This window comes from Bacillus rossius, chromosome 3, assembly GCF_032445375.1.
Source record: "Bacillus rossius redtenbacheri isolate Brsri chromosome 3, Brsri_v3, whole genome shotgun sequence".
NCBI lineage: Eukaryota > Metazoa > Arthropoda > Insecta > Phasmatodea > Bacillidae > Bacillus > Bacillus rossius.
The window spans coordinates 11,627,070-11,649,765 of NC_086332.1; the positions used below are offsets into that span (position 1 = coordinate 11,627,070).

At 36.3% G+C, this 22,696-nt stretch overlaps 2 protein-coding genes across 2 annotated transcripts; one reads left to right on the plus strand and one right to left on the minus strand.

Moving 5' to 3' along the window:
- The first annotated feature begins 25 nt into the window (after window positions 1-25).
- LOC134530212 (cyclin-dependent kinase 10) lies at window positions 26-14,637 on the plus strand. The gene is made up of 8 exons (XM_063364879.1): window positions 26-150; window positions 3,011-3,147; window positions 3,838-3,910; window positions 7,204-7,378; window positions 8,715-8,917; window positions 12,372-12,818; window positions 13,547-13,701; window positions 14,489-14,637. Exons 1-8 carry the CDS (start codon window positions 129-131, stop codon window positions 14,522-14,524), a joined length of 1,248 nt encoding a protein of 415 aa, XP_063220949.1. The 5' UTR covers window positions 26-128; the 3' UTR covers window positions 14,525-14,637.
- LOC134530213 (large ribosomal subunit protein mL42) lies at window positions 13,940-17,239 on the minus strand. Its single transcript, XM_063364880.1, has one exon. It carries the CDS (start codon window positions 17,092-17,094, stop codon window positions 16,693-16,695), a length of 402 nt encoding a protein of 133 aa, XP_063220950.1. The 5' UTR covers window positions 17,095-17,239; the 3' UTR covers window positions 13,940-16,692.
- Between the last annotated feature and the right edge of the window lie 5,457 nt (window positions 17,240-22,696).

Below are 22,696 nucleotides of genomic sequence, written 5' to 3' on the forward strand. Positions count from 1 at the left end.
TTCGTGCGAGAATTTTTTCATTTAAAGCGTTGGTCAGCATTACTAATCGTAACTTTGTTTTGACCGCGTGTAAACAAAATATTATAGAACATTTTTACTATATAAGCAATAATTATTTCGTAATTGGAATGGTGTCGGTACCAATAATAGGTAAGGATGAAACATTTGATTTATAATTTAATTGTTCCCGTTGTGGTAAACATTAAAACGTTTTTGGCTATAAATATATTATATTTTGTTGTATTTGATGTTTGCTGAACTTAATGCTTGTTGAAACAAAGAATTAGTTGATTTAATTGGTTGGATTCGCAATCCGCAATTGGGCTTCCGTCCCTACTTATCTGTCCTTAGAGCTTTCGACTTAGTTTGTTCTTCCCTCTCACCTTCAATACCTTCCCCTCAAGCTCATGCCACTCCTGCCCTCTCTTAGCCAAAACCAAGTCCTTCTCCCTTTCTGTTTCCGTCTTCCATGATTTTTTTTATCCCTTTGTGCAATTTGTTTCCCAACGTTCCTCAGCCCCCTCTCCCTTGACCACCCTAAACAGTCACTTACCAACATTTCTACCCATCACCTCCCCTGTAATGATCCCCACCACAGATCCTTGACAGTTACAGATGGCTTTGCATCTCACACTTTGTCTCCACATACCCAAGACCCATCTCGCTCCCTGCGATTTACTGTTTCTAAATCTTGTGCCTCTGTCACCAAGTTTGGGTCTTACACTGCTGCCACATACTCTGCTTTAGCATTGTCTCGACCATGGAATATGCCTTGGCCGTGACTATCCTTCGTGTTCCCCTCAGCAGCCCTAGTACTTTCCTCCCCTTCTTGACCATCTGCTAGTTCTGTTTCCCCCTACCTGTCATTGTTCTGCATTTGTACTCCTCAGCCTCCCTTATCTCCTGCCTCTCGTAACAATAAACTTTCTTTATTATCTTCCATTTTATTGTTAATCTAAATACCTTTGTCTTTGTATTTATCTTCATATCGTTTTCCAATGACCACCACTCCAATTTTTTTACATTATTTCAGTTACGTGTGTTCTCCTTTGTTCATCACACAGTCATAATTTAGTGTGTATATTGCTGCTAGAATTTAATTTTTTTTTTTCAATAATCATGTTGAAGTTTCACTCACAAAGTTTGTAGGTACTTCATTAATAAAGCTTATTACACGTGAACCTCTTTAGTTGAGCGCTTAATTGAGATTGAAGCCTGGGTAATAGTGTATTCAGGGGGAGGGGTTTTTGAAAAAAAATAATTAATTTGGATAATTATTGTTTTTCAGTTCTTATATATTTGGTTCGAGTGATTGTTGAAAGTAGGGCATAAAAACAGAACATTTTATTGTATTATATTGAGTAGTACATACTTACTACTGCGAAGGGGCATTTTTCAGTTTCAAATTTCAATAAAGTCAATAGGTACTAGTGGAGAGGGTAAAAGCTCAAATCAGGTATCTAATTTAATCTCTTGATCCCGATGGCATGATCCTGTATATGCATTGATCCTGTGGCACATAATGCTTGCTGTTTTAATTTAGTACTTCAAAAGATCCTGACCCAACAAAAAAACTTAGGTATAACAATGAATAATGATTGTGAGTTGAATACAAAATATATTTTCCTTTTTATTGAACTTCAGATCATATTTACTGATTGTTATATCACAAGTTTTTGTTATTGACGTACCAAATTTACACAGCAAGCATTAATACCACAGGATTAAAATGTACAGGGTCATGCCATCAGGATCAAGGGATAAAAGTTGATACGTAGGTCATATGGAACTTTTACCGTGGGGAGAGCCAAGAAAACCAGAAAAACTGAGGTGAAATTCTTTAAATAAACTAATACATAAATGGAAAACTATAAAAATTAATTATTTTTTGTTGTGAAAATCCCTCAAAATAGAATAATTAAAAAATATAAAATAAACTTATATCAAGTTTATAAATTACAGCTGTTGCATTTTTGTCCAGAATGGCTGCTGCTCACACTCCGCGAAGCAAAATGGCTTAGTTGTAACACTTTATTTCCCATGATGTCCCCTTTTAGCAGCTATGCTTCGGTAAGAGGTGGCAAGTATTACAAATTATTTTACCCTTGTTTAAGGAAAGTAAATTTTTGCTCCAAGTTCTTGCGTACGGTTCTCAAGTTTTTTCTTTATGGAATCATGACATGGCCTCAAATGGATTGCAACATAACATTTTACTTGAAGCCTTTGAATACGATAGGTCTGTACTGGTCAATGAATTCTTGTCCAAGGCATCTCATATTCAGAAATGACTGATAGCACAATCCTACCCCAGTCAGTTCCAGGAGCAACTCCTAAGCCAGGCAACCGCACCTTTAATGTAAAATGTTTGTCATTAAATGGTAGGCCTTTGTTCATTATATAATGTGAACATGACATGAAATATTCTAATTTCAATAAGAATATCATAATTTCTGTAGACAAATTAGTAAACCCAGTCATCAAAACTTAATTTCCAGGTTGGCTTAAAATATTATTTTTAAAGAGTTCATTTTTCAAATTTTTCAGGGGTGGGGTTGTGAATCCCTCTCTACCCCTCTTTTCGGTGGGCTATTCCATAACCTCTCCCTCCCCCCCTCCCCCCTCTTTAGACTTCACGGTAAGACCCCTTTTCAAAGTATTAGGGCCCCGCTAAGTCTAAGGCAGCCACTGGACAGCGCTCTTTCATCTGGGTTCGGTGCATTCTGTGATCTGTAACCGACTAAGCTGCCTGCGTTCATTCATTATTTTTTGTGAATTCAAACGTTTGTTTATATTCTGCCTGTGTTTTTAGTTTGCTGAGTGTTATAATTTCATAGAGTGTTTCCTATTTTCTAGCTGGTTGCACGATATAGGTACTACTATTATACATACTGTGCATGCGTAATCTGGCGAAATCGCTAGTCCTGCACAGGTGTGGTCCTGAACGGTCGGGTTTAAGAGTTTCTCCTGTACATGAACCACTCACATGCAGTGTTTGGAATGCGTGCTGTAGGCAAGAGGACACTGGAGGTGGAGGATGACAAAGCCCCTAACGAGGCGGGGCCCGATCCGTCCGCACCCATCACGCGTCGAGGGGTGCTCACCTCGTTCCTGACGGGGAAGCCCATGCAGATCCCGGAGCAGGACGTGGTGCGTATTCCGCTACAGTTGCTGCTGGCTCGCAGTCTGTGCACGTTAATTTGTGAGATCGTAAACTATGTATAGCATTCTTTTAAAGTTTGCTGACTTTACCTCTCTGTTTTCTTACTTATCTCCACCATCATTTCTCATCTTATTCTGTCTCTGTGCCTCTAAATGTTTCACCCTCCTAATATTATCTTTATATCTGTCCTTTGATTTGTGTTTTTTTTCCTTTCTCTCTCTGTCTTTATCTCTTTATATCCCTCTATATCTTTATCTCTATCACCATCTCCCTATCTCCCTCATCTCTGTCTCCTGCCAATCATTTTCTCTTACCCTGACTGTTTCTCACTTCTTTTGTTAATGCTGATATGATTTTATGTTGTAGCCTATTTATAAATAATGTTTGCGTGCAATATACTGACACAAGCATTCTAAAAATTGTACCCATTGATGATGAATACAATTTTTTTCCGTTTCTAATTAAATTTATTTTAAAACTTATCATAGTGATTACCTACAGTTTCTGGAATTTTTTTTAGCAAATTTCTTGAACACTGAACAGTAAAGATAACTTGGTTTCTGAATATTTATTTTGCTTGAATAAATTTACAGTGTCGGGCATCTTTGATAATGTTAAAATGTAAATTATTAACACTTAATTGTTAATTATAATTGATGTGGACTTTTTGTTTTCAGTTGGGTCGCTGTCGTTTTGTCTCTGAATTTGAGAAACTCAATAGGATTGGAGAGGGCACATATGGTATTGTCTGTGAGTATTCATCCCCTCTGCTTTGATAATCAAAGTTACTGCAAGTGTAGGAAACAGAGAAATGTGAAGGACATTCAATATGACCAGGGAAAATATGAAATATTCCTGAAAATTATAGCTTTAGAATCAAGAGTAAAAAAATAACACGAAGCCAGCTTTACTATACATTCAGCTAAAACTTAGTACACCTAGTGTTCAGACGTTATGGTGGTCTACGTTCACAATATTCTTTTTCATCGGCTTTGATGTAAGAAGACACACTGGTCAGTAAATTGCCTAAGCTACTAAAATGACAAAAGTACATTTTATTACTATACTTAATTATATATTTGTTCACTTCAAAAATGTTTTTTAATTAAAAATTATTAGTTTTTAAATAATAAAGGTGCATGTACAACCTTTCCTAGTTACCTACGAAAAACATAAAAACCAGATAAATATACGTACAACGAACCTAGCCCAAAAGGCCCAAAACCTTAAAATGCCATGGAATTAAAATTTTACATATTTGTAGTAGTCCTGAAAATGTTTAGAAGCATGGATATTAATTATGAATGAGCCAATCAATGCCTCAAATACCATCAAATAGTATTTAGTATTATAAATATTTATATTTGGAGAGAAAAAAAATTTAAGAAAAATATTTGTAAAAAAGAAATTCACAAATTGTAACACTAGCACTTGTGTAGTTGACAAGGACAATATTATTTATCTCTCCTGAAGTTAATAACTATTCATACTAACCACCCTCTACAATTCTGTGGTGATTTTTGAATACTTTAATATGTTTTTTTTGTTTGTTTTTTTTTTAAATAAAAATTCAATAGATTGAATGTTTCTTTGGTATGTTTGCTCATTTATTATGTTATTACCAGGCACTCTTTTGGTAATTAGATTCAACCCATCACTAATTGTTAATAATTTAAAATATTTAATCTGAATATGTTATTCAAGTTTTTCTAGTGGCTTTTATGCTATTTTGTGTTGTCTACAGCCATACAGTTGCCAACTTTGTTTTATTGTATTTTTTTTTATTTAGACGAGAGAATCTGGCTCTTTGTTTAGATGTGCATTATTGTTAAAAATATTACCTATATATTCCAGTTGGTTACAAAGTGTCTTCAACTGGGCCTATGCAAATAATATATTTTTATGCAGGGTGAATAACAAATTGAATGTTTAAAATATGCTAAGTCGAATCGAATTGCGAATATTGTTCTCTGTGAAGCTGTATTACACTTATTTGATAAAATGCAGGATTAAAATAAAATAAAAAAATAATAATTTAACATTTTTAATGTTTGAACTGATTAAATGATTAACCAATTAGGCCTTCTTTATAATATCTTGCAATAAAAATTATAAAATAACTATGCATAATATTAATATTGAGCATTCATGAAAGCAAATGGAGTGTCAGCTTTTTTTTTCTTTTAAGTAACCAACTTTATTGAAGCAAAACATACAACACAAAAAAAAACTAAATATATTCATGAGCAAATCTTAGGCTTCCAATATTTAAAACTTTGAAACAAATGTGAAGCTTCATATCAGACAGGAAGCTTTTCTTTACGGCCGAAACTTCAATAAAAATAAATAACAAATTTATTGGTGAAGTAAATAGTAATTAAAAAAAACTTTGATTTATTTTCTTAGTCAAAGCTTTGCAATTAACAATAATTGAGCTGAAAGTTGTGAAACTTTGATTTGCGGCGGTCTTTTGCTAACTTGTATTTTGTTTATTAACTCCTTACTTCAGTTTATAGTCCCACAAAAAATAATAAATAGTTTGAGACTGCACATTTAAATCATGTGTAAATTTTCACTTAAAAGATTCCAAATGTATTACATTAAAATCAGCACAATCCAGAAAATAGTATCCTGATATAATTTGCTTGGTACATATGAAAATGCCTTTCGACACAAAATATATGTAAGAAAATTTTGTTTGAAGGTTCTGAAATGTCCTGAAATTGGTTCACCAGGTATATGTAGACACACTGTGATCTACTTCCCCGTAACTGTGTAGTGTTATGCAAACAAAGTGACTTGTTGGCGGAAGTCAATCATTTACATAGCTGGAACTGTGAAGTGGACCTGTGTGAATGAATAACTGATATTTGTTTCAAGTAAAATTTGAGTACAAATATAAAAACTGCCCTGGAATAACAAGAGTGGACAAAATATGTATGTAGTTGCTGTTTTTTTTAAAATAGGTATCTTAATGGTAATTTAAAAATCATATTTACAGATACTTGTACATGGTTTTGTAAATGTTAATGGTTATTAGATGTAATGTTTAGAACTATGGTTTCACAGCTATAAAATCAGTATGACTTTTATTTTTAATGATTTTGTCATGATGATGACAAACTGCTTATTGATGACTTGTTTTCATCTTACAAAAACAATTTCTATTAAGTCAATTTGTGGTTCAGTGTGTACTGGCACAGTAATATTTTAAAACTGTATACAAACTCATTTCAAATTGCACAACAATGGTCTTACCTTAATGTTTATGTGGTTCATGAGGTGATATGCAACAGCTTCACTTCTCTTTGAATACGATTGAATAATCTTTATTTCGAAGTATTAGTATTTGAAATGAAATCGAACATGAATAGCAAGTTGTTTCAATATTTTTTATTTAAAATATTCTTACATACCTAAGTTAGAAGCGTAAATACAAACTATTACATTAAGGTCTTCATCTGTTAAAAAAAAATGTTTCTTTGGTACCAAATGAAACATTTGCAGTAATCATATGGAACCACTTCTACAGCTTTTCAAAATATAACTGTCATATTATACAGTAGTTGAAAAGGTTATTCATTAGCAGTGATTAATTAATTAATTAATTTTGTTCTTTGGATCCAATTAGGAGTTGAGTGCTCTGTGATGCAGAATGAGTCAATATATATACACATACACTCACACACACATACACACACAATTACTATCAACATAAATTTAAATACAAGTTAAGGAAAATCTGGTCTAACTTATGACTCCAATATATATAACATAAATATAAAACAGTGTGTACATAAGAATGGTAAGAAAAAGAATGGTCTTCATCACATAAAGTAAATTTTAGTATATTATTAAACAGTTCTAATCATTATCATTACTTTGGCTATTAAAAATATTTCTGAAATTAATTTTGAAAGTGCAATACTGAGACAGAGAATGATAGTTGTGTAGTTGTTGAACCAATCGCTAACTGGGTTACTCAGTGTCGTGTATCAACGAGATTACTTATGCGTTGGTTGACAAGTTATTGTTCCGTTTAGACCGAGCCCGGGACATGAAGACAGACAAAGTGGTGGCCCTGAAGAAGGTGCGGATGGAACACGAGAAGGATGGCCTTCCCGTCAGCGGATTGCGAGAGATTTCCGTCCTGTTAAGCTGTCGTCACGAAAACATTGTGCATCTGAAGGAGGTTGTGGTCGGTCGTAGTTTGGAGAGGCAAGCAGCTTTGGCTAAAAAAAATTTTGTGTGGTTCAGTGTTGCCTGAATGTAGCTGAAGCGGGAAGTTAAGCAGGAACTTTTATAAATCAGCCAAGTAATTGTTAGTACCAGAAAAAAAAGTTTGCTCTCAGTTTACAAACTGCTTCTCAGTGTTAGCTCTAGTGGTGATTCCAGAAGAGGGTACAAATTAAACATGTATATAATTAGACCTGTTATATTACTCTTCAATATGTCTAGAGCTATGTATATGTAATTTTTTCCATCAAAATATGTCTAGGGCCTTTCTTTGAAATATTGCATAAATTAGCATTATTATTTTTTTATTTTTTTTTTGTCAAATTGAGGATATGGCTTATTCAGCCACAATTTGCAATACATATAATAATTTTTGTTGAGTTTTCTAAGACTATAAACTAGTGTCTTTTAATAGTTTTGTTACAGTTCTATACATTCTGAAAAAAATATAAATTTTACAGGAGAAACTAATTTGTAGCAGTCAGCCACTATTAATAACTTGGCATTGTATTAATTATTTCCTATGGTCGAAAAAAAAAGCCAAAATATTTTTTTAATATTAAAAGATATATAGAAATTTGACGACACAATCATTTGAAACCAAAATGGCACCTTTCGGTTATGATTTCTTAGAAGATATAATTGTGTATAATCAGATGATGCTCTTTCTCACTCCAAATTTCCAGATTTAAAAAAGATTTTTTTTTTTTAAATACATTTTGAAAAATTTTCAGTACAATATAAATTTTGTATATCTGGAAACAGAGCACACTGAAACAAGGATATCAATCATTGCAAAGAGAGAGTAATTGCCCATCAATCTAAGGATGAGATGTGCGATTGAAAAGTTTTGGGCCGTACGTTAAATGGCTATTTGCCGATCGTACTTTTAAAAAACGTGTGTCTACGGGATGAAGGCGTTTGTTTGTGTGTTGTTGAGAGTGACAATCGTTAGAGACAGGAAAAATTCGCGAATTCATTCCGCGATAGGCTAAAATACAAATAGTTATACCTCAGTGCTGCCTCTGCCATTGGCTCAAAACTCACTTGGATGACTATGGGCCGATGAGAAACGCCCGACCAAAGCTTTATCGAATCACAGGCTGCTACGTCAGGACGTCTCACAAGACAGCAGCCAATGAGTGGGTGGCATTTGACCGAGTGTACGTAGAACTATGGAGTTCATCCTGCAGGTCATTGAACCCGCAAATTTTTCCGGTCCCTAACGATCGTGAACACGTGCCACGCCACGCGAGCCGTGTGCGACAGTTCCGTCGGCGGGTCGTGAGTCAGTCGCCCGGCGTGCGTGTGTCGGCAGCATCTTCCTGGCGATGGAGTACTGCGAGCAGGACCTGGCCAGCCTGCTGGACAACATGCAGGCGCCCTTCTCGGAGTCCCAGGTGAAGTGCATCATGCTGCAGGTGCTGCGGGGCCTCCGCTACCTGCACCGCAACTTCGTGGTGCACCGCGACCTCAAGGTGTCCAACCTGCTCATGACGGACAAGGGCTGCGTCAAGATCGGTGGGTGCTCCCGGGGCCTCTGCCGAATATGAATATAACAAACACTTTGATTAAACATACACAAAATATTTATAAAAAATTTGTTTCCTTTTAGTATTGTTGAAATGGATATAATTTCTGATGTGTGTGTGTGTGTGTGTGTGTGCGTGCGTGGGTGCGTGTGTGTGTGAAATTATAAAAAATTGACAAAAAAATTTTCAATGAAGAACTACTTGAAAAACTAAACTTGGGAAACTAAACCCACTTGGTCGGTGGGGCTGGCGAATCAGTTCTCACCTATTGTTCCGATCTGTTGTGTACGTAGTTTTAGCATGTTTAGTGTAGTGTATAGACTGCGAACATTTCAAACTTCCCGCCCTGCAGGGCATATTGTGGTTGGTCACTCTGGAGTGGCCAGGGAAGTAGGTTGGTGCACCTGCGCACATCAGGAAGAGGACAGTCTGATAATCAACGTGGTTTGTGAGCGGACGTTGGTTACTACCGCGAACTCGTTTTTAATCGAACTACAGTTGCTTGCGAATGTTGCATCCGCTAATTATTTCAGTCCACATCTCTTAGTGCAACACCTATCAAGGCTGAATGCAAACTCCGTAAATTCTCACTGGCAATACTCTAAAAACATGTTTTACGCAGTAAAATAATTGTGTTCTTTCTATTAGTTTAAATGAAATACCGTGATTATTCTGTAAGGCAGAATTGCTATATTCAGAGTATTTTATTATCTGTGAATAAAATGAAAGGTTGGTTTAGATGTATTTAAAATACGTACTCTAAAATTATTTTAATGTCTTATTAGGTTAGGTTTGTGGAATAATCAAGGAAAAATAGTTGTAAAACATACTATCAGATTTTTTTTTTCCCCATGGATTTGGTGCTACTCTAGGAAATTACTTTTACACCTGAGTTCTCAGAATGGTTTAGGTCTTAGCACAAACTTGGTCTCACAGTTGTTTCATTAAGACCCTAAAATGATGATTCCGAGCAGGATAGTCAGTTTTCAAGGATGGTGACCACCAAATCTTGTGCTCATGAGCTACTGTTACTGTAATTTTTTCAATTGTGCACACAGCTTTACATTGCTGTTACCACTCTGGTATACCCTTATTTACTCTATGGTGGGAGTGATGGCTTTGTTTATAAGAGAAACTCCACATTTTATGTTACTTTTCTTTAATTACTTGATGTGAGAAAAACTTTGTTTACCGGAAAACGTAATACGGAAATAACCTATCCTCTTGTTCATTTACATTTTACGTTTTTGTAATTTCATAGTTTAGGCCAAGAAATAATTGTTAATGTTTTAATAAAACATGTTTACAACATGTTACATAAGGTTAGTCCCATTCCGTATTATCCGACATTTTAGTTTGTTAATACATCATCTAGAAATGCACACATTGTGTAGTTTATGCCAAATGTTTGGAGTTGTGTAATGCTTTTATTTTTATGCTTACCATGTGACAATGATTTAACAGTAAGATTTTGTTTTTTGGTAGAATTTTATGAAAGTTATATAGTTATCAAGTGTGTATTTAATCTGTAACTCTGAAAAAGAGCCTCTTTTCTGAAGAAAAATGATAAAATTGCCTTTTATTAATTTCCTGACATTTTTAAACATTTTCCAAAAAGGTCTGTGATACTAAAAAAAATGTATCATTTTAATGAGTACTAATTAATGTTTGGTTGGTTTTCGTATTTTTTCCACCGCCCTTGCCTTATTTTAACACAGCTTTTAATCAATTTTATTTTTCCATTTTTCAGGGTCCCTAATTATTGTGCACTATCTTTTACTACAGAACTATTAAAATTAGTGAAATTACATGAGTCACACACACTTCAGTATCCTTTAGTTTTTTTGACGTGATAACGTCTAATAAATCGATGAACGCTGGCTGCACGCACGAAAAAGTGTCCCACTACGGATGTGTCCTGTTTGCTCATTGTACGCATGCATGGCATCTCTCTTCCACTCAATTGGAACAACCATCAATTTGACTTTCAATCATATTTTCGTTGTTTGAATTATTAATATTATGTAATTTAACGATCGTCCACCAATTTTCAGCACAATCAGTACAGTTATTTAAAAGTAATGTTGAATATTCAAATACGTTTTGAACCAACAATGGTGTTTTACAGATAACCATAATAATTCAAATTACACCCGGGATCTTTTGCACAATGTTTTAAAAAATATTGTAACACATTATAAATACGTTTGGTGTATTTGGGATGCTTATTTGTTATAAAATTGTGTTATAAAAACGAAATAATATTATTCCCCTACCGTGAACAAAATTTTTATAAATATGTTATATAACAACTAAAATTATTACTTTCAAAAGTATGGCCTCGTGGCCGTGGGATTAGCCACGCTAACTTCCAATCCAAAGTTGTCGGTTCGAAGCCCAGCAGCTGCAAATTTTTTTTTTGTACTTGTAAAAATAAATACGGTGTTGCAACATTTCAAAAGTAATAAATATATTTGAATTATTGAATGCAAATAAAAGTAATTTTATTAATTAAATTGTACATTTCATTTCAATCCTTTGTATCTATACAAAATAGTGATAATTCAATAAAAATGATTCAATTTTATTCATAAAAGTATGCAGAGGTAGATTTTATCATACAAAAGATAGAAAAATTAAAAAAAAATTCTTCCTTAAAGAATATAGTATTTTTAATGCCTAAATGGTTTGGTTGCAAAAACCTATTACGGCTCAGTCTCAGGCCGAATATGATATTTCCTTTTCTTCTGGATCAATCATTTCATCAATGTTTTGTTATGACGTTGTCACGTTAAACTATCGTCCGTAAACCGACTTTACAGACAACCAATTTTTTTGTAAATGTTTGGGTTATTCGTGAGTAGTTAGGAGTAAAGTTTCTATGTAATGTCTCTGTCAAAATTATATGCAGCAGTGTCTCATTTTTTATTTATCTAAAATTCATGTTCTGCTATGTCCCATTGAAATAAAAAAAAATCAATCAGCATCAAGAAGTTGCGAGCATGAGCATTGTCTATTTTTATTGCTCCCGACTACCGCAGCTAAGTACTTACCTGGACTGTTTTTTTAGTTAAATTTTTCTATTGTTTTTTTTGTAAAACATGGTTAGTAAGTTTTGATGGGTAAGATTATAACATACGTTGATGTTTAGTGGTTTTTTTTTAACACCTCCGTATTATCCGACATTTTCGCTCATCTGATGTCCGGCCGAAACTCTACTGTATGTAGTGGTTTCAGCTGATAAGTATTTCAATAATGTGAATTTTAATTTCTTTTTCTGTAATTTTATAAATTATTGAATGAGTCAGTAATAGTTTATTCTTGCTCTAAATTAGAGGTTTCTTTGGTATGTAGTCTCTTGAGTAGGCAATAATTGTGAATTCTGTGCGTGTCTTGTTGAGCGGGAAGCGTCAAGGGTTTGTGGTTTGCGAATGACCCCTCAGCGGACTTCGGGCTGGCGCGGTGGTTCGGCCTGCCGCTGCGCCCCATGACGCCCCGCGTGGTGACCCTGTGGTACCGCGCCCCCGAGCTGCTGCTGCAGGCGCGCACCCAGACCACCTCGGTGGACATGTGGGCGGCGGGCTGCATCCTGGGCGAGCTGCTGGGGCACCGGCCCCTGCTGCCCGGCCGCTCCGAGCTCAGCCAGCTGGAGCTGATCGTCGACCTGCTGGGCACGCCCTCCGACTCGATCTGGCCCGAGTTCTCGTCCCTCCCAGCCCTGCAGAGCTTCACCCTCAAGCAGCAGCCCTACAACAACCTGAAGCAGCGCTTCCCCTGGCTGTCGTCGGCCGGCCTGCGCCTGCTCAACTTCCTCTTCATGTACGACCCCAAGAAGAGGGCCACTGCCGAGGAGTGTCTGCAGAGCTCCTACTTCAAGGAGGCGCCCCTCCGTGAGTCGCTCCGTCATTCAGCAGTAGGACTCTCTTATTGTCATTGTACTAATGGCCAGATCAGGAAATATGAGGGAATGATATTAAATTGTGAATGTAATCAGAGTATGGTTTTTTCCTGGAGACCAGAGCCAAGTGTTGTAATAATGTCAAGAACACTTTAATTCTTATTTGTGGGTTCTCTAGCCTAACTGCTCTATTCACCTACGGTTGCTCTTCCCAAACAACTCAAGCTTTCTTTGTAAATTGAGTACCTGAGAAAGAGAAGGGGCTATGTCACAAAAACAAAGTTTTGAGAAAAATTAAGTTTTATTGGACTGCCGCTCAAACTTTCCTATCTTAAACTGTGTATAAACGGATAAGAGGATATGCCACAGGTCCAATTAGTTCTGCATATCACTTGAACATAGCAGTACTAACAAGAACTGTACAAAAGTTGATATTGAAGATTGTGTGGCATAGCCCCCATCTCTTTCTCAGGCACTGAATTTAGAAACTTTCAGATGATGAATGGCCAACAGCATACCTGTTTTAAATGTTTGTGAAAACATTCGAGATGTTCATATTAAGAAGTTTGAAGTAGATGCATAGAAGGTATGCACAGTGAGAAGGGTTTACAATCTTGGCACCTGCTCAATTAATTAATTCAGTTTAAATATTTTTTATAGTGAAAATATTCATTCAAGTTTTAGCATCACTTTGCCTGACAAAGTTCTGTTTTGTAACAGCGTGTGACCCAAAGCTGATGCCAACATTTCCACAACATCGTAACCTGAAGACTGCGAAGCCCCCAGCCAACCTGACGCAGACAGCCACCACGCAGGAAACAAGTACCACCACGGTGGCCGAAAATCCCCTCAGCCTTCCTGCAATATCTGACTTGGTGAGAGAACTTTTGTGTCGGATTCATTTGTGAAACTCACTTTCATTTATTTATTTAGTAATGATGAAAGTACCAGTACATTATCCCTAGACCGGCTCTTGTAAGTTTGGTTCATTTTTTTCTTCTTCTTCCTATTCTTCAAATTTCTTTTCATTTTATTTTAGATAAAATATTACTTATTTAGTTAATATGTATCAGTAAATAAGTTAATCGCTAGTAAAAACAAATACAGTGAAACTTCATTAATAAAAATCCCTTTAATACAACACTTTTATAATACAAAGTGTTTTCACAGTCCCTAGAAATTAGGTACATAGGAGTTATGGTGCTACATATTTCTTAAATACAAAACTATGGTTATTATGTAGTACAAAGTTGTTTTTGTTCCAAATGTAAACAATAGCATGAAGTAAAAGATGGTTATTACAAATAATCAGAATAATTTAAAGAAACAATGTTCATTTTAACCAAAATAATACTGATGCTATTGTTTTAGTTCATTATAAGTTATGAACAAAGGTTTAGAATTTTTATTCTTCCAAAATTATGGTAATATTTCTTTTTTGTAGGTAATTTATAAACCTTTGCTTTATCCTTCTGTCTCAAAACCCTTTAAAAAGTACTACAGTACAAAATGTTTTTTTTAAAGCTACATATGTAATTGTCCTATAAATAATTGTATTTCACAATTCTTAGAAAAAGTATATATAGTGCTGTATAAAATTGCATGCAAGTTTTCTTGGAGCATTCAAATTAAATTAAAAATACTCTGCTTCCTTTTTTTCAGTTGGGATCGCTTGTGAAGAAGAGAAGAATTGAGTGAAGAAAGTACATACATATTTTTTTAATAATTTGTCAATGTTTTTGTAATACATGTAAAGTTACTTGCAAGGAAATGTGTATTTGTGAACATAAAACTCTTATGATTGTCGATAATGTTGAATATTTTATTTTAACCAATACAATATCATTTGAAAATATGTATGTTATTTGTAAGTCTTCACAGAGTCCATGTCTACAGTGGTTAAAAAAATTACTCGGCGTGTCTTATAGTTCTTGCATTTTTACATAATAATTAAGGACCCCTTAAAGGAGTTTTAAAGACTACAGGTAGCCGTATACATGACCCTCATTTTTCTTTTCAACCCCTAGTTCACAATCACTACCCGAAAATTAAATTGATGAAATTCCTCCCTGCTATCACATTAACAAACAAAAAAATGGCAGCAGAAAGGAGTTATCCAGCATTTTGAAACACTCGCAAAGTGCTTACATGAAGCATTGCTTGCTGCCACATTCCAAAAGAAGAGAAGAAATCATCCATGTACATGTGTTTATTTATGCGAGTGTTTATGAAAGTTTTGCAGGATTCATAGTGACATTTAATGGCATCAGCAATCAACAATGTATTTTATGTTTACAGTCCATTAAGCAACAGTAAAAAAGTCTCTTGGTAACTTAATAGTATCTTTGAGGTTTGAGAATATACTGGGGGAAAAAAAAAAGAATACTGTACAGTGCCCCTCCACTCTTTGTTTTCCTTATCCCAGAAATAAATGAACCAAAGGTTTGCTGTGGCATGCGATATGCATTAATTCAATGTTGGCCACTTCTGATTCACTTCACATGCATAGGTTTTAAGATGCTCTGTCTAACAGTGATCTGATAACTTAGAAAAATCCAAGTTCATACTGTCTCCCTGTTATTCACATTGGAATACCATATGCCACATACTGAATTTTATTTTCTTGCCATTAGGGTCTATTATTTTAAAAGACTATTCTTAAAGATTTCTTACAAATTAAATATTCGTTGCATTGTATGTCTTGGTGCAAATTTTTTTTACTGAGATACTATTTACAACTTATATTATACCACATTAGCTGTACAGTCAGGATTGGTCACACGACAAAAAGAAGTACACACACTTCCAAACAATTTGCGGGTTAGTATCTGGAAAAGGGGCACACAAAAAAAATCAATAATATAAAATTAAAAGCCAAAAATGCATTAGTTTTAATTTTTTAAAAACATTTTTCATAATAGTTATGTAAATTAACATTGCAATTTTTATGTAGTATACAGGTAATTCACCATTTTTATGTTAGGTTGGTTAAGTTACATCTACATAAATTATATATTTATTAAGTACATGTTAACAATGATCCTAAGATTTTTTTGCACAAGTCAACGTGTGAGAAAAATCTAACCGTAATAACATGTACTAGTGAAATCAATCACCAGCAAGCATTTATGAAAAAATTAAGTTTTCCATAAATGGTGAGTTTGAGTACTGCTAACCACTAATAGTCGTAAAAAAAACACATCCAAATATTTTAAATGTCACTAGCCCAACCAATTTACAGTGTTTTAAATGTTGCTTAAATAACTACTTAACTGTTCAAAATGGTCAACTACCATTAAACTACTTGAAATTCCAATGTTATACAGAAATATCAAATCATATTTTTTTCTGAAGAGCACCCTACTCTAATTACCAATGTTTCTTCACAAAAACAAGAGAAAACCATAACATTACATGGTATAAGGAATAGTCTTCAACTGAACTTGTGCCAAAACCTGTAAATCTTAGGTTTACTCATTACCCTTGATTTTTAATGAGCAATCTGTAGGTGGATAGATGTGACGTTTCATCCATTTACCTGCTTTTATCATAGCACAGGTAGAGCTAGTACCAATGTCTTGACTTCGATTTTCTGTCAATGTTTCTTGCTTTCCAGAGGGTTATGTTGGCAGAATTCTTAAATCCAACAGGGAAATGGCCCTAAATGATATATTATTACATTCTATAAACAAGCATATCTTATAAATTATTATATAACTAAACCAAGAACTTCTCTCAACAAAAAAAAAATACCTTGCTAATGTTCCAAATGTAGACTTGTAGACTGTAAAGTTGGAACATGATTAAGCTGTTTGAATTTGTGTCCAGAGTGGCTGTCCTATAACGTAGGAATTGCCGTGAACGCACTACAGGTACTCGCGGTCAGGTTCGATCTTCTTGCGGTACTGCGCCCGGCCCTTCGGGAACCATATGTGCTTGGTGGTGTGCGTGATCTTCATGAGCTGGTCCCGCGTGGTCTCCGGGGCGCGCGCCCGGTACAGCTCGCGCACCTCGCGCACCGCCTGCACGCCGAGCGCCTCCGCGGGGCACGCCACGCCGCGCGCCGCCTCCTGGGGCAGGGGCCGCGACAGCTCGTAGGGGAACGGCCGCTCCGGGTGCCAGCACACGACCGTCGAGCCGTCGTCGGTGAGCACCACCACGTCCCGCGCGTCCGCCAAGGAGTCCCGGGACGCCGGGCGGCGGAAGCTCGACAGGGCCGACGTCGGCCTGGACACGCGCAACGGCGTTAGGGGTATCCTCGCAAACATTGCGAACTTAAATTGGTATTCAAAACCTATTTACAAATAACCTATACTCCATTAAAACCTAAACTTCACAATAACAAATAAGAAAGAAAAAAACAAATACGCAGTGGTACCAAACCTGCCAAAATATATATTTGAAACCATAGAGTATAAATAACGAACAGTAAAGAGCCTAACGCAAAATAGTCACTTTTGTAGTGCTAAAAATACACGAGACATTTCTAAATATTTGGTCCGTGGCCGAATTCGAAACCCAAATGAGAAAATAAATAATTTTTCAGGTTTGTTTTTGTGCAGTTGTTTGTAAATTTATTTCCCAATTAATTTAAAGGTAATATAAAATCAAACAACTATTTTAAAATCAGATTAAATACATGAGTCATGCTGCAATGATTTTTTTTAAATTAAAAAAAAAATTAAAGGTTAGATCCACGGAGTTAGAAATTTTCAGAAAACTGTATACTGTGACGTACATAATATCACTTTTAAACCTCGTCATCGCCATATTGTTACTTCCAAAACATTGCGGGAATTGTGTATAATAACAGTGATGGTGCGTTAGTATGAATTATAATCAGTGTTGTTAAGTAACGAAATACAAGTAATCGGATTACTTGTAACGATAACTTTTCAAGTAATTTATACTTGTAACGAATTACATTTAAAAAATGTAATTCGTACTTGTAATCGGAATACATAACATTAATTGTAATCGATACATTAAGGTAATCGATACTTTATATTTACTTGTCGTTACTTTTATTCTCGGAACGTATTATGAATACAATTAAGAACAAGAAGATCATACACTTTTGTATTAGTAAATTTTATAATTTTACGCTTGTAGTGCTACGATCGTATGCACAACATCAATGATCAAAAATGAAGATCCATAGTGATTTGCAGTGTCTCCAACATTACCCTATCCTAAAATCTGCATTTTTAAAATTTAACACATAGCTACCGTCAAGTGCTCCCGTGAGGTTTACTTTCATTACAGGTAGCTACTTGTATGAAGTATTTTGATGTTATTCAAGCAAGTTTGTACGCAAATATTATTCATTTAATTAAAGATAATAGATTTAATCATTACATGAAATCATTTTTTTAAACAAAACATATAGGTATGTATGTATGTATGCTTATTAATGTAACAAAGTGAAAAAAAATTGAATCGAAGGTCAGTTTTAAAATGGTAGCGGAAAGTAATTGTAATTGTAATTTTACTGATAACTTCTATATAAAGTAATTTTTACTTGTAATTAGTTACAGTATCACCACAGTAATTGTAATTGAGCCCAATTACTTTTTCCGAGTACTTTTAACAATACTGTGCTGAAACATGACTGTCCCACGCACAGAAAGTGTTTTGTTTTATTTAAATAACATTTTTAATTGTTATTATTATTTGTTGACATTTTATGTTTTGTTCTATGGTTATGTATTTGGACGTATCTGCAACTACCATACTCTATGGTGTGATCTGAGTGACGTCGAAGCTCAATTAGCAAGACCCCTCTAGGGAGCAATGGACTTAAACGGCAAATTGAACTTTTTATTCATAATTTGCACAACAAAACTTTCATTGTTGAAAAATCATATTTTAAATTTAAGGCATTTTAATGTATTATTTTGTATTGTTAATTGTCTGTGTTTGATTTTGACGTGGTAATTAAGTCAACAATCTTAGTGTTTCGGCCAATCAGAGGCCATGTTACTTAAGATAAGCGTCACTACTGAATTAATGGTAAGAGTCTTGGAACAACGACGATGATGGCTACATAGCCCGGGTTTAAATCCCCTCAAAAATCAACGGAAATAAATAGCTGGGTAGATCATCCTACTACTAGGATGTTAAAAACGTCGTATGAACCTATATTACATGTTGTTTAATTAGGGCACGTCATAAATGACGTGTATTTAGGAGTGATTTACCGTGAGTAAAATACCGACTCATGATGCTATCCTAATTGAACTGTCTTTCTACTTACAAGCGTCGTAATATCGCCAACAGACTGACGCCGACCGCCAATGCTCCTCTGTCGCATAGACCGCTATGCCTCATCAACGTCTCGCAAAAGCGTGTGCACCGAACGCGCCCGTGCGCGCAGCAAAGTGCAGTTCGTGCGACGAGGCGAACGCCATACAACGAGTGCTACACCGGCGCAAGGATCCGGCCGGGTGTGGCATATCCTTCCGCCGCACTACAACAAATTGTTATAATTATGTTTTTCCACAGGATTTTATTAAACATTATTTTTTATTAATTAATAATTAAGTCTTTGCAAAATCATGTTTCAATGTGCGATTTGTCCCGAACCTGGCCGGTTCAGTTTCCCGCGAAATTCACACGTTTCCGCGGGAGGGCTGGCGGGGGAGGGGGGTCGCGCGCGGCGACACCGCTAGTGTCCTTCGAGAGCTCAACCAGGCCGGCAGCCTGCGCGCAACGCGGAACCTTCAACCTTTGCATTCACCGACATGTAGTTTTCCATAGTGTAATTTCTTTTCAACCTTTTGTACAGTTCCGCGGTCGGCCTAAATTTACCATGAGGTACTTAACTTAATTCAATCAGTGCTCCGAGATGAGTGTTTACGTCATACGTAAGTACTGTGGGGAGAGTATGTGTTTTTACGTCGGCGCTTCACGCCCAACCTAGCCTACAGGCTACTTAGTTTTGGCCCGCACGGGGCAGCCAGCAGGCGACACGTGCCATCCAACTTAATAACGATTCAGTCCCTGGGACACACCTAGACACCACGTAGAGTCGCCGGAGACACGGGCCTACGTGTTGCTAGCCCAGTTTATCAAGTGTAATGTGTTAGCGGAATAGTTGTTCGCCTAAGTGTAATTCGTCATGTCAGGGCTTATGTATCACCGTCGTACTGCAGTGCGCCACCAAACTTAATAACGATTCAGTCCCTGGGACACACCTAGTCACCACGTAGAGTCGCCGGAGACACGGGCCTACGTGTTGCTAGCCCAGTTTATCCAGAGCTAGGTATTAGTGTAGTGTATTGTGCTTCAAAATATCGTGTGCCATGTCAGAGTGTCTTTTGTAACTTTCGCGTCACGTATACGAGTCTGCCCCTCACGCGCATAAGAATCGTGAGCCGCCACTGAGGAAGTGAGCTGCGCGTGTGACTAGTCGCGTCGGGCAAACCGTTACGGCCAGAACGGGCAGCACCATGTATTGGGCTGTGCTGTATTAAATTCACCAACTATCTGAAGAGGTTTTGTGTTATTATTCAGGCGTCCCGAGTGGCCTCAACAGCTCGGGGGGCCCTACTGCGTTGACCCCTACCTCTAGCCACAAGGCCGAACCTTCCCTGAGATCACGAACTGAACAAAATCACGTCTAAATACTCAGAGGTAGCGGGGACGGCGTCAAGACTTATAAACATTGCATTTTATTGCTGAGTACGTTAAAGAACCTATTGAGACAATCATTTTATTAAAAACAATTACGTACGTATCTTGTTCTACGCTTAATTTAGTTCCTACACCCAGAGGTGAACTGAGACAGAGCTCTCACTATGCTTTACCGCAATTATCTATTGAGTTCAGCCGCGGTACATCAAAATTAACTTTAATCACGAACACAATAAATAAACATTTTTCTCACACTAATTTCTGATTATAAATTGAAATTTCAACAGGCATAATTAATTTTAAACTATATGAACTTTTGTTTTATTTCATCATGTGTGCAACATAACTCCAGTAATTTTATAAAAATATGAATAGTATACCACTGGACCACCCATAAATTAATTATATTTTATTTGATTAAAGAATATTTGTGCTAATCATATGTTATCCTGTTGTTATTTTACAGTGTGTATGTATGTTTTCCCCATGATTTCAATTTGTCTGTTGTTTTGTCTCATGCCCTTTGAAGATTTAAAGTGTGAGAATATTTAATCTTTCTCTTATGTACCACACTACATTAGCCTTGATATAGTAAGGAATTTAAGTTGTGCATAAGGGTGGCGCCCATATATCAATTTTTAAAATAATTAAAGAATATATATGTATTTGACAGGGCAATAAATAGCCAAAGAAAACTATTTATTATTTAAACCCTATTACACTGAGAGCCTTTCAACAGAGTGTAGGAGAGTGTATGAAATATAGTAAATATTATTATTAAAAATAGTAATAGTAAAAACGACAACTATATTTCTCCCCAACAACACCACACATTCTTCCCACTATTTACAACACTGATTATAATTATATATATAAATTATGATTATAATTATTATAATCTCAGTCGTTATAAAAAGTCACTTTCATGAAGAAGAAAAAGTAATTTAAAACTGTTTCAACAAGCAAAAACTTCACCAAAAATTAAATGAAGGGGAAAAAAACTACTTCACATAGCCTACTTGCCATGTAATCATATAGACTTTACCACAGACGAGTTAAATATTTTAATATATATTCTCGAAGAGTAATGTTTTTATAGCATAGGCTAGCTGGCAGCCTGGCGGGAGACAACAAAATGCCCCCCCCCCCCCCCCGAAACAACCAGCACCATCCAAACCAAAGTAGACAGCAATGTCCCAATTCCTGCCTCTTGCTTAGTAGTTTACTTCAACTCTGTCCAACTCTTCTTCCGGAACCTACCTTTCTGTTTCCTGTAATCAACCTGCTTGTCATTAATGCATGAAATTTTGCATCCCGCATGTAAGTGCCCAGAGTTTTACCTGGGCCGAACTTATCTAGTTTTTAGTCTATAATAGTCAGTGAGGGGAGTTAGTCATGGCACCAATCGCTGCCATGGCTGTCCAATCCCTCTCCTAGCACATTATGCATGCTTACTCTCCCGCATGGCTTAAACCCTGCATGATTAGAGTGTATAGGCTTCGGCCTGAGATGCACTTAGAGTCTTTCCCTAACTCAGACGCCTCCCAAACACACTTAGTTTTAATTTAGGTTAGGGAAAAAATCCTTATATAATGTCTTAAGTGTACATTGTCAAGTTCATTTTAATGGCACAATATTTGCTATTAAAGCAGTCATTGTTTCAGTGTACTCTGCTGCCAGATATATGCTAAGATCCATATACATTTTAGTATTTCAGACTCAAATTTAAAATTTAATGAAAACAATTAAATGTACAAAAAATGTCATGTTTAAAGGAAAAATTGAAATGTGAATTTGGGAAATACATTTGACGTCCCTCGGCTTCTGGTCTCTGATTCCCCGTTCACGTAATTGTCCTGTTATGCCCGTACTGCTCTCGTCGGTGATGTGTGGGTCCAGGCCGACGTGGCCGGGACCGGGAACTGCGGGACCTGGAGGGAGAGTTAGGTGAGGAGGGATAGTGGTAGGCTGTTCTAAGGATAACTCGGCATTGACGATTTCACGAGCCCCTTTTATTGTTGTTCTGAGAGCCTGCCGCAGCCTGGCGGAACCGTCGCGGAACAAGCGCCCTTCCCGCGGCGACCCGGACTCCCGGAAGACCGTCCCGTCCGTTAACACGTCCCGACACGAATTGGGAATTTTCCCACGTAATAATGGCCCCGATTAAGGTTACTCCGCGAAGAAGCGCAACACGTGCGCGGTCCGTTACGTAAGGCCTCGTAAAGACGGTGAAGG

Coding starts and splice junctions, on each gene's coding strand:
- LOC134530212 (XM_063364879.1), top strand. CDS start 129: ATGGTGTCGGTACCAATAATAG. Junction 151..3,010: donor GGTGTCGGTACCAATAATAG/GTAAGGATGAAA, acceptor TGCGTGCTGTAG/GCAAGAGGACACTGGAGGTG. Junction 8,918..12,371: donor CAAGGGCTGCGTCAAGATCG/GTGGGTGCTCCC, acceptor ATGACCCCTCAG/CGGACTTCGGGCTGGCGCGG.
- LOC134530213 (XM_063364880.1), bottom strand. CDS start 17,094: ATGTTTGCGAGGATACCCCTAACGCCGTTGCGCGTGTCCAGGCCGACG.